Below are 12,721 nucleotides of genomic sequence, written 5' to 3' on the forward strand. Positions count from 1 at the left end.
CAGAGAAACTAAATGACTATCCATTTTAAGACTGGGCAAATCATGTTAAAACAAATAAAAATAGTATTGGTAGTGTGACTTTATCACTTGTTGCTAAAGCACATAAGAATTCTGAAAACACCCAGTAAGTCTTAAATAATCCTAAAGAATTACAATTTTGTTGTTTCTCTGGCTAAAGATCAAAATATTTAATCACTTTCCAGAGGCTTTATCTTGTCCACAACCTGTGTCTGTGGTTCACTCTGATCATTTGTTCAGTTGGTTTTCTGATCACTTTTTTGGAGATAAGGACCACTGGAAATGAGTGTACAACTCCAGAGGTGTCTGGATTTGACATTATGCTGTTATCAGTCCCATTGTTCTTGCTTGCCTCCTGTCAATGTTAGTCTCCATATTTCTAGTTAACAAACATGTTTCCCTTATCCTTATGTAAAGGAGTTTTCTATATTGAATAGTTAGTGAGCGATTGGAGTGGTGTAGCTGTTCTGCACCAATTCCTTCGACAGATTTATTTCAAGCATTCTAAATCAAAGGACTTACTTCATTTAATGAAAGTTACTTGTACAAGGCGCTATTAGACTTCCCTTTACAGAAACCATAGATTTGTGTAAATATACTGAAAGGAAATAAGTTTTACTTTCATAAGCAACTCCTATACAATCAATTCGGTTCATAATCTGTATGAATGCAGTTTGTGTACTTGTATCAATACCGTTGTTTCTGATTCTAAGTAGCTATAGTGTAATTACTTGGCAGACTACCATAGAGGACTTCGAAGAGATGCAAACCATGGTCTAAAATCAAGATAAAAGACTGCAAGACTGCACGTGCATTATAAAACTGAAATGTTTTCCTGAGATTGTCAAACACTGAACAGCAGCCTGCTACTCAGGGTGAAATATTACCCTATTTAATTATACAAATCCATTGAAGTGGGGAAAATGAATCATGTTTGAGATGATAGATTTTCCCCCCTTCAAAATACATGCATTGTTTGTCTGCTTACCAAATTCTTACCAACTAAGATCAGTTCCAGACACAAATTTATGTTTTTCATTTCTTTAACTCACCAGTCAGTACTTTGTACGCTAAGACACAGCAGCCAGATTTTACAGTGATTGTGGGCCATTTAAGTACCAACAGTACCTAGCTAAAATACCGATGGCATTGTAACAGTTTCTTGTAACATTTGCTGTTTCTTTTCAGTTCAGCACACAGATGGAAAAGCATCACTTCAAATATACCAAATACTGTGTTTGACTTCACTAATTTTAAGCTTCTGGTAATTTTTCTTCTCTACAATAACAAAACCACTAAAAGCTGAGCAAAAAGCAGTATGCAGTAATAAAAATAAAGAATACAGAAACATGAAAACATATGTAATACTTCATCAGTCAACTCACAAGCTGCGTATCCCTTGCATACAAGAAAAGCTGCTGCTAGAGCACAGCTCCTGGTCTCCTCTCCTAAACTGACTCCCAAAACTTTGCTTATCCTCTCTTAAAACTGATCGAGCACTCAAATTTTGAGTTTGATAACTAAGACCTTATTATTCAAGTACATGCACCCAAGAAGTATGGTTTATCACAGAAGTCATAATGGCTTCTACCTTTATGGTACAATTTATGAAGTTGGTACTTTGTGGGCAGAGGAACTGAAAATGGTTCAAGTGGCCAAAAGGAATAAACATCTGTTTCTGAAGCTTATAGCACAGAATGTTAGCAGTTAAAACACAAATGAATGCTACTTGTCCTTCTACATGTCAGAATTACTGGCTATACCTCCATTTTCAAACATGTATTATTACTTTTTGCCAAACACAAAACATAAAAAATATTTTTGGAAGCTTTTGGAAAGTCAGAACATTCTAATATTAATTACATTCACTTAAGGTTTTTTTTGCTTCCAGTGTTTTTGAAACTCATACTGTAACTTTAAAAAAAAAAAAACCTTTTTTTCCCCCCCAGCAATTTACAAGGAAAAAGATTATCATCTTCAAGGCTGTGATATCTTACTGGAAAAGTTGTTACCATTAAAATTCAATACTCTATCTCTGACTTGATTTCTGATTCTTCTGATGATAGATATGAGTTTATTAACTTTAGACACCAATGCAAATATAGAGTATACACAATACATTAGTATTGTATAATCAAATGAAGCTTTTCCATAAACACATAGGCTAAAGAAAAAAATAAAGATACAATTGTCCAAAAACATTGTTTAAATTACATGATTTATAATACCTCTGCAGAATTCTTACTCCAACATCATACAATCAAGCATTTATTCAACCTTTCACTTTTTGTAATATATAAGAGTAGAGGGAAAAGAGCATTCCTTGCCAACTGGCAAACTAATAGCACTGCAACAGCTAACAGGGGTGACCATTTTTCTTTTAGCTTGAACAGTACTACAAATCAAAGTTTTTAGAAGCAGTCTTTTTTTTTTCCCGTAGAAGAAATAAACTCCAATATAACAAATAAAAAGAAATGCCCATAAACAAGAAGAGTTACAAATGAAACACCTTCCTCTCTCCACTCAAGCTGTTCTACCTACCTCAAAGCATAACTGGTCCCTCCAAACCAGATTCTTCTTCAAAAGCACCACTGTCCATATTAGTCAGATATCATCTTCCTCCTTTTCCCAGTTATCTGGGTTTACTTGAGGAGGAACAAATAATCTTGTATCCTTTCAAATGAGCTTCTTGCTTGAGAAGCTGAGGGTTTCAGTCATTTACTTACAAGTGTAGTAGATATTATGTAGAAAAATATGCAAGAGACATGACACTGCCCCGAAAACCTTCCAATCTAATTCTAGTTGTAGTAATAAAAATAATAATAACTGCAGTATAAAACCAAGGCTTAACTTTGTTCAACTTTAGAGTATGCCACCACAGCAACAAATGAATAAGTTTATAGAGTGGTAGTATTTCCTAAGTCTACCATCAGAAAAAGGTTTCTCAATTTTAGAGAAAAAAATGGATTGCTTGTATATTCAGATTACAGAGGTTTAAATGCTTGATGCAAATAAGTACAAGACCAATTCTTGCAATAAAAGAAATTGTGTTTACACTTCATTTTCAGATATTTGTAACAAGATATTAAGTACTCTTTTTCCATGTGTCAAATTTTATGTTTCTTTTTAAAAAAGCTGTAGTGCTTTCCAACAGTTTTCATACATGTCTGATAGAAGCAAGCAAAAACTAAGTGCATTTGATGACACTTTCAACAATATTTATCATTCAGTTCCTGCACTGTGAGCAAAATATTTCCACTGCAACTGGTTTACTCTCCTTTTAATTAAGGGGTAGACTGCATAGTTAATATAGTAATAATAATTAGGATATTAATTAAACTCAGTGCAGCAATATTTAATCTCTCCTGTCATAACCACATCGCAAGACAATTTTAAAACATGTTGTAGCATGAACGTAAACTGTTTTAGGTGTTGAAAGACATTCAGGCACAGTCTTACAAAAGCGTTTATGTGCAGGAGCATAAAGCAAATTCCCCACAGATAATCACTGAGAGGTTTGCACCCCCAAATTTCCCTAGGTATCTATACTCTGCAGGGATTAGAACTCAGATCCACATCCCATCATAACACTCCCTCTAATGCACTCCGCTTCTGGCCTTATGAGTTTGTCTCTGCAGCAGTATAATTTCAAAAGGAGGTTTACAGACCCTCTCTCCCACCCATCCCCCTCCTCTCCATTCCAAATCCCTGATGGTCAGCACAATATTGTGGGCATTATGAAATGTGGACTTTTATTTCTGTCTGGCTATGGGCAGACCATCACCCAAGTCCTGGCATTCAGCGTGAGATTATGATCTTTACCAAGAAAGTTGACTGTCCCAATTCAATTTCTCAGATCACCAACTCTTCTGGCTACAATGCTACTTTCATAGATCACCGTGAAACTGCAGAGAGGACATACATGCAACAAGAACTAGATGGCTGGCTGAATCAGTTCTGTGTATACTCGGCCTGGGCTATTTTATTTTGTAATTCCAGCCCCAGGAAGCCATTCAACCATACAAAAGGCTTCTTTAGACACTGCCACGATAGATAGTGTACTGGCAGTGCCTAGCTGCACCGCTTCCACCGTTGGTCAAATCCAGGGTGAGCCTATATATCCTCCAAGTTACTCTGTAAGAAGTTATCTTGAATACAAGAGCTAACAGCTAAGCCACTGGTACTGTTCGACTACTTGCACATGTTGTTTTTTCCTCCTGAGTTCTTTAAAATGTCCTGTATAGTAAGATATATGTTGGAATAAACACATTGCTCAATGAAACAAACAAGCTACCATTTTAAATAACTTACCAAATTTGGTGTTGAAATACCAAATTCAAGAAACTGCCACCTAGAAGTTAGATACAGGAATTCTCAGAGTAAATCTCACCACATTCATTTTATAGATGCTACTCGTAATTAGCATAAACAATTTAGGAATTTAATATCTATATAGCTTCACAGATATTTTCTTTTTATCCTACAATGAAAACGGAGGCATACTACATAATCAGTAAGTTCCTTCAAAAGAAGATGTCTTTACTATCTCAGTGCACGCTGCTTTTCACTGTCTAAACCACATCAAAAAATTCTGTTGAATTACATAAATGGGATACGTAGTACCTCTAACAGTGAAAAGGACAGTCGTTTCCACAGTGATTTGGAGAGTCGTACTGCTAGAAAAGAAAGTGCTTGCAGATTATGATTCTTTGCTAAGGATGCAGCATATTAAATTGACTTATCTTGTGGTTCATGTGTGGCATTGAGTGCAACAAAGCGAAGATATTAGAATTTCTGTTCAGGGCAGCATTCAGCGACGCGTGTCTCAAACACATTTTCTAAACAGTTCTATAAGTCTAATTTACAACACTGACATCATATGGAATTATTACTTCTCAAAAAAAATTAAAATCCTTTTAAAATTCGACTCCTTTAACAACAGACTGCTTCTTTAATACCACCAAGAGAGCATCGTGAGAGTACAGACACTAAAAGAAGTCATAATGTTTTAAGAGCGCTTTCTTCAGACACAAGATGCAAAACACTGATTGAGACATTCTCCCACTTGAAATCAAATAGTAAACAATAACATACATACAAGCTAAACCAAACATCTCTTTAGTGTATTAAGAAGAAATCATCAGCTCAATTTTAATAACGTCATCACTAAAAACTGTAATTGCACCATTATAAGTGAACACCTTCCCCCTTGCCCCAGAGTGGGATGGAACAAAACCAATATGCAGGTGTAGAAGACATTGCTGAGCTGGTTCAGTTCCAGCTCTGAAGTGGTCACATCCAGTCATGCAGTATCTCCACATTTGGCAGTTTACACTTTGCTTGAAATAACTTTCAACAAGATGAGAGCAAGACGACATCCATAAGCATCTCAACCATGGGCTGAATTTACTCATCTTGGTGGTGTAGTTAACTCCTGCAAAGGTGATCTACTCACACACCAGCAAGTTGATGAAATTTATTACTAGCCAAATGATTACAGTAAGAAATTCTGTTGGTTCTACATAGACTGGCAATAAAGGTAACAGGCAGTGCTTTTCACTGCAGTGACTTTTTGAAAGCTTTGAAGTTGAATTTATATTTTATTTTCTTATAACAAAGTTCATGACACAAAGAGCATGAACTACATTAGAGAAAGGATTACAGGCTCTTCAGAAAGATAAAACATTGTGCAGTGTGGAAGAGCTGACCATTCCGTACACCAAAGCTTTTTGGACATTTTATTTCACTTCTTTTTCTGATATGCAAGGGAAAGATCACTATTAAATGACATCTTCCATGGAATAGTATAACTTGAACACATTAGAACAAATCTAGACCAACTAAAAGACAAGTTCAAGAATTCAATCAGATATGCTACTGTTTATTTCAAGACAAATTTAAGAAAGAATGAACACCACTTGATAGCCTGTAAGCCACATAAGCAATATACGATCCTCAGGTTTTTACTCCTTAACACATTATGTAGAATTACCTTAACAGAAGTTCTTTGGGTAGTTTTTTGTTAATAAGGGCTTCATCATTATTTGAGAAAACCTGGAAACAGAAAGAAAAAAAGTCATTTAAAAAGACCGACTGGAAAAACAGCTTTTAGAGAGTTTTTTCATCTTCTACTTAGATGCTTAATTCTTTTAAATTACTGCTAATGTTTTCACATTACAACGTATTATTTGGTGATACAATAAAATTATTTCAATATACACAACAGGGCCACACCCACGCATATACCTGCACTTCCCTACTGCTAAGATTTAGCTGCACAAAAATTGTGGAGCAACTTAATAATCATTAAACAAGCAATCAGAAGCCACACTTACACTCTACAAAGAAGTATTTTAGGCTTCTAGCAATAGAAAGACACATACAAACATGCACTAGTTGCACAGTCCTAAAACTGCCCCATTACAGAAAACAAACTGGACACTTTCCAGTTATTTAGGTCTCTTCCTTCACTGTCTACAATGTAAATTCTCAGGTCCAGGTAAGTGAAGATGGATAAACTATAATAATCCAAAGATTTAAAGAATTTATTGCCACAGACATCACAGCAACTATATAAGCAAGGAAAGCACTGCAAGAAATGCTACAAGAAAAACTAAAAATGCCTCTCACCCAGAACTCATATAACTAACATATCTCCTAAGAAAAAGAAAGTAGAGAGACTGAAAGAAAATGCCCAAGGGAAAAAGCAGCGAATAATAAGTTTATATAGGAAAACGTTTCTGCAAAAGGAGAAAAGAATCAGTCAACAGTTAAACAGGAGATATTGACCAGACTCACAACTTAGTGTAAATATTTAGGTTTGAGAAATTTTGCCAGAGGAACACAGAGGTAAATAAAACAGAAGGTGAATCAGAATTTAAAGAACCATAGCGTAGACTGGAGGAAGTCAAAGTCACCAAGCAATTACTTCCCCTCTAAAGAGAAGACGTTTATGGAGTCCATTTACTGTCCACTTTACCAGAAGCAAAAGCTAGAGAGATCCAGAATAGCAGAGTTTTCTGAATGCTAAAAGGTAAATATGAAAGCCTCACAAAAGAGAAACATGAAAAACAACTGGAAGAAATCTTTCCTGTCCTTCACTAAGAATATGCTGTTCCTGACTCAAGTATCAGGGTATTTACCCATTGTCAATCCCACCATCAACACATATCACATACTTGGTCACCATTTCCTTTGCTTCTTGGGGTTGGGGGGTTGGCGGGGCAGGGGAAAGCAACTCAGCAAGACATGGTTCTGAAAAAAAAGCTGAATATACACTTGGCTCTGTCTTCATAAAGAAAGGGAGACAGCAGAAAGTACACATCTGGGAATTCTGAAAATATCTCCCTGAAAAATACTGAAGGATTAGAAAAATTGTATTTCATTCTGGCTGCTGTCAAGAACCTTTTTTCTCTTTCAGTACATCCTAGGCTGATTTGAAGTCTAACTGCATACTATTGCTTCTTAATTTTGACACAACAGCAAAAGCCACTTTCTTCACCCACTACCTCTGTGCATGGTTACCCACACATCTAAGAACAATAAAACTGTCAACTTTCAATAGGACCAACAAGTTTAATCAAACTTCCTTTTCCTGCAACTGGAGCAGCACAATTATTCACAGACTACTGACTGTAGACATTCAAAGCATAAACCACCTATGAATATATATTTCAATAGGACAACTCTAGTTCCTTCAAAAGAGAGATATTCTTGCCTTTAAGCAGTTCCACATGGCTGACCGCAGGTTCAGGTTTGCTCTTTCTCCGCTTTACATCCAATACCCATTGCTGTTGGTATTTTCAGCCTTTACACTGAACTACACTATGTACATCAAAACTGTTTTAGAACTGGTTGACTGCTTCTGAGCTTGGCAATTGATAGATTTATGAATTATCTGCATGTATGCCATTTTAATATTATATGCTATTCACAGTTTGCAGCTTATAGTCTGAAAACAATAGTATATATTGGTATAATTTTTTAGAACAGTCAAAACACAGGCCTAATTGTGTTTATCGCAGCACTCATTCAAAAGGAGACATATATGCCATCCTCATAGAACTTAAGATCACTAAAGAACAAAGTGAGGAAATATTCTTGTGCATTACAGGTTAAAAAAAATTTAAGTTGCAAAAAAAGGAGTTAACTCCATGAAAGCACACAAGGTCTGTGGTAAAACAGACGAGTGAAGATAGATCTCATAATTCTGGTCCAGAATCTGAATATTCAGTATCACAAAACACTAAAAATCCTCTTTCATCTTAATTATTCCATAGCTGCAGATAATTCCTCAAAAGTTACATCATCTAGAATGCACTTCCCACTTATATGCATAAATACATATTTTTAAACATATATTTGCAGACTGCTACTAGTTTACATGTGTGCCATCTCTTTGCCAGTACAAAATCTGTTATCATCCACTTTTTCTTCACACTGCAGATTCCCGGATGTACAGTAACATGGATATATGCTCACTGCATGAAGGTGACATAACAGTTAAGTTTGTATTAAATAGCAATTTGCTCATACCTTACTAACAGCTACAACACGTGCTCAAGATTTTTGAGTATTTCCAACTACTCACCAACTCCTGCATTAAAAAGCCAAATCACTACAAATCATAGCACAGACTTTTGGGAATAGTAAGTATTTTCTACTGAGGCCAAGCTGAAAAATCTAAACTTACAATCAAACTGGCAACTCTTACGGGAAAAGGGTTTATAATCTCTCTATGTTTACGTGAGATTTTTAAGTTAAAGTTGGACAGACAAACTATTTTGAATACATGACAGCAGATAGGACCAATATGGTTGCATCTAGGAATCCCAGTTAAAACCAAAAAAAATGGAGCTTTTACTACTATGAGAAGTGTGGACTTGCCCAGACACACAAGGTACCACACCTGCTAAACAAGTCACAGATGAAGCCACAAATTCAAAGCTGTTTTCTCTCAAACAGTAAGTTCTATGTGTTCTTGTATGCATTAGCTATAGTTATCATATAATATTGTCCTTATGAAATAAGAATATTTAGAAAAATGAAAGTGTCTCTTTAAAGTACTCTTTTACTCTGAAAAAAGTATATTAGCCTCTAGAATCATATTGTATTTGCATCTCAGAAGAGAGGGACTTCTTTAAAGGCTCTTCAATGCTAGTTTTCCTTCAAATTAAGAACAGGCATGGGATAACTGGGGTAGTCATCTTCTAGCTGAACATCTGTAACGTGATTTTGAATGTGTGCAAGCAGAGAGAAAAGAGGGAAGGTGCAAACAGGATAATATATTTATTCTTTGAACATCTCCTGATAATCTAAAACTTTCTTTAATGAAATAAATACCTTGAGTACATTTATGTATCACCTCTCTAATGTAAACAGTGCCGTTCTTATTTTTATTTTATATTTATCACATAACTTCTAGTTTTCTGTGTGTATTTATAAAAAAAAAAAACAAACCACTGTAAAAACTGCTGTGAAAATATTCTAATAATCTTGTCAAATACATTTTTCTTCAGTTACAGATAGTACTGACAATGACATGCCCTCAAAATACTTGTATACAATAATACAAAATAATAATTAAGAATACCATGGATGTAGAAAGAATATTTCTTCTTTCTTTGCTTTTGCATTTGGTAGCAAGTTTGACTGTGTTAATGACAGGGTATCTCAAACTCTAGAAAAGTGCAGTTTTACCTATATAAAAACCCAAAATACAACAGACAAATCTGTGCACAAGGAAAGATGATAGGTGAGATTGAACATATGTAATAAATGTTACTCTAAAACCAGCTCTAAATTTCCTGTAAACATAAGAAAATATACAAAAACTCTCTACATTCTTAAGGGAATTGCAAGAACAAACAAAACCCACAAGAGAAATCTGTAATTACTTATTACTTGAATCTTGAGCCATTTCTTATATTCCTTAACTGACCTCTCTTGGTGGTATCTTCATTGTACTTTTGAAAGACTGGTTATAATGAGCTAAAAAGGGAGTATTTCCTTAAAAAAAGACCTGATACCTGCTTACAGTAAAGTTCTTCAGTAACTATAATTTTTTTATCCCTTTATTGTATAAATAAAGTATCCCTTGTGCAAATCTGTCAAATCCAAAAAGAATAATCTCCCCATTTTGCTTCTCCTTCCATATTATTAAACATGCTAATTGCCACTAGTCCTAGAATATAACTTCTTGGTACACCACAGTTAGCTTGCCACCATTAAAAACACCACATATTATTCTCTTCTGGTCTAAAAGTTAGTGATAAAGCTCTCCTATTTTCACTAGAATTACTGAGTTGAAGAATTTTTTTCTGATAGAGTTGCACATTTGTGGTTTTGTACCCAGTCTGGTGAAGAACTGTAATATGCTCAAAAAAGTTCGTTTTTATCTACAAAGAAACAAAGGAATATTCATGCTAGTTTATCATGTTATTTAAAACATTTAGAAATTTCCCTCAACTAGTATTTGAAGATCAAAATAAGGTTATACTACTAATTTTGTTGATAGTCCTTATGTTTTTTTAATGATGCAATTTTGGTTGTTGTTCAGTCCTCTGTTGAGGGCTATCTTCTTTACAGATGAAATAGTTTTGTTAGCAGTTCAGCCATTATGGCTCAGTTCCACAGAGATATTTATGTATCTAATTTCCACTGAGATCAGATTAGATATGGACTTTCAACTTGTCAACTTTTCAAATCAAAAGTTATTAAAAAACAGACTCTCAAAATTAGCCTTGCTTAGCAGTGTGCTAAAACAAGTAATTATGTGAAAATGTAGATTTGGGAAAAAGGGAAGATGAAGTCTGAGAGACCCCAAAGAACATCAGCAAAAAGAGAAGACAAATATATACGGAAAACAAGGCTGAATTATTTATTAAGTCAGGAATAAAACCCAACATTTGGTCATTGTCACCAAAGGAGACAGTAGTTTAGAATTAAATCCATGCACTTCCCTTCTCCTGTGGTTGACAGAGCAAACTTCCTAGTTAATTTGTAAATATTGCCATATGTAAAAAGCATCAAGTCTTTCAGGTTTTCACTGGCAAGAATAGTACCTATTTAGGATTATTTATGCAGTAATAGGCATTGTAAGAACAAGATGTTTTAAAGGAAAATCCTGACAAAATAAAATTAAAGTTTTATTTAGTTTCCCTGATGTGCAAGTCTTTGTTAGCAAACACAAAACCCACCATGCTACTGAAATAGCCTCTTGCTATAGTGTCAGGAAAGCCAGCAGATCAGCTTTGCTACCCAGAGCAGTTCACAAGCACACCAAAGTAATGAATGGTATCCTAAAAATCTCTATATTTAAATACAGCAGAAAAATGGATGAGGAAGAAAAGGGAAAACAATCTTCCTTTACAATAAATTTCATATTAGCTCACATGTTATGCTATAGAGTGCTCTCTAATCATCAGAGAATGGCTGCTAGCTGGCGCTTCCTCCAGAAATGTACAATTAATGCATTAAACAGGCAGAATCATTTAACACCATGCAAGTAGCAAAATGTAACCGTATCTAGGCAACAAAAGGAGTGTTAGACAGGCAAACCAATATGCATTGCCAACAGAACTGAAGTAAGTGATATCGAAGACACAACAGCTGATGGCACAGGGCTGGTGTTAAATTAGAATCCATGGTAAAGCTTTCTGTATAATTGATAAAATTACGACACATCAAACTGAACCTTGAAAGGCGATCCCAACTTGAATCAAGCTCGTCTATAGCAGAGACAGACTGTCAAAGTCTTTTATTTCAACACGTTGACACTATCTGCCCTCCAGGCTCTCACTCCTATGCTCCAGCTGCTTACTGTGCTCTGTCTCAGGCTTTGACATTGTGCACTTTAAATTCCCAGCCATCCTGGTCTTTCACGGCAGCTAACCTCTTTTTACCTTGGACATCCTCTACCAGATCCCAGGGCTTGTCTTCAGTAGGGTTGTAACTTCCTCCTCACTGCCAGACACCCACTGGATCTTTTGTGCTGGTCTTTTCTCTTTCAGCATTGTGACAAACTGACTGATAAAAGCAACTAACGTCTCATATGAAAGCCTTTTTTTCTTACTGTGTTGGTCATCTTAAAGGCTCACCTTCACGAAACAAGATCAAATACATCTGGGAAGATCTCTCTGTCTTTCCATAATGCCTTTCACCGACTTAGGGCTGCCTATAAGAGCCATATTGCTTTTAAAGTTTCCCCAGAGTAAGTGCTGTCCAATATAATAAAACCTGTCAGGCAGAAGCAGCTGGCCACACTGCCCACTTTGGTTTTCTTCCAGAAGAGCCATCATTCTTGTTTTGCCAGCACTGGTATTCCTACCACATCATTCACGTTTTACTAGAGGACATCATCTGGCTCTGCAAGGCCCTGTTCTCACCAGGCGACGGACTAAGGTCATTTGTGAACTTCAGAGCCGATGTCCGTAGCTGCACAACTCTATCTCCAGGCCTTTGGCCGTTCCAACTCAACTGCCTCTTAGTGTGGAGCAGGAGGTGCTTGGAGGTTGCCTTGCCTGCTGTCTCGAGCACACCAGCTCATTCTCAGCAGACCAGATAGGTCACATCACCCTTTCTTGTGTGTTTTTTCAGAAAGGCAGTCACCTACTGCCAACAACATATTTGGAAATCACCAATCAAGCCTTTTCAAGAGTATGGCTTAATTACAGCAAGCAGCCAAGTATTAAGGCCTAACAGG

The 12,721-nt window shown here is 35.9% G+C and overlaps 1 protein-coding gene across 5 annotated transcripts in view; it reads right to left on the bottom strand.

Moving 5' to 3' along the window:
* Positions 1-12,721, bottom strand: part of FBXL2 (F-box and leucine rich repeat protein 2) — a 67,173-nt gene that overhangs the window by 46,896 nt on the left and 7,556 nt on the right. For all 5 annotated transcript variants that reach the window (XM_054815277.1, XM_054815278.1, XM_054815280.1 and 2 more), the window contains exon 2: positions 6,011-6,072. In XM_054815277.1, the coding sequence (XP_054671252.1) occupies positions 6,011-6,072 (62 nt within the window). The remainder of the gene's footprint in view (positions 1-6,010; positions 6,073-12,721) is intronic.

The sequence above is a fragment of the Grus americana genome, chromosome 2, assembly GCF_028858705.1.
Source record: "Grus americana isolate bGruAme1 chromosome 2, bGruAme1.mat, whole genome shotgun sequence".
NCBI classification, from domain to species: domain Eukaryota; kingdom Metazoa; phylum Chordata; class Aves; order Gruiformes; family Gruidae; genus Grus; species Grus americana.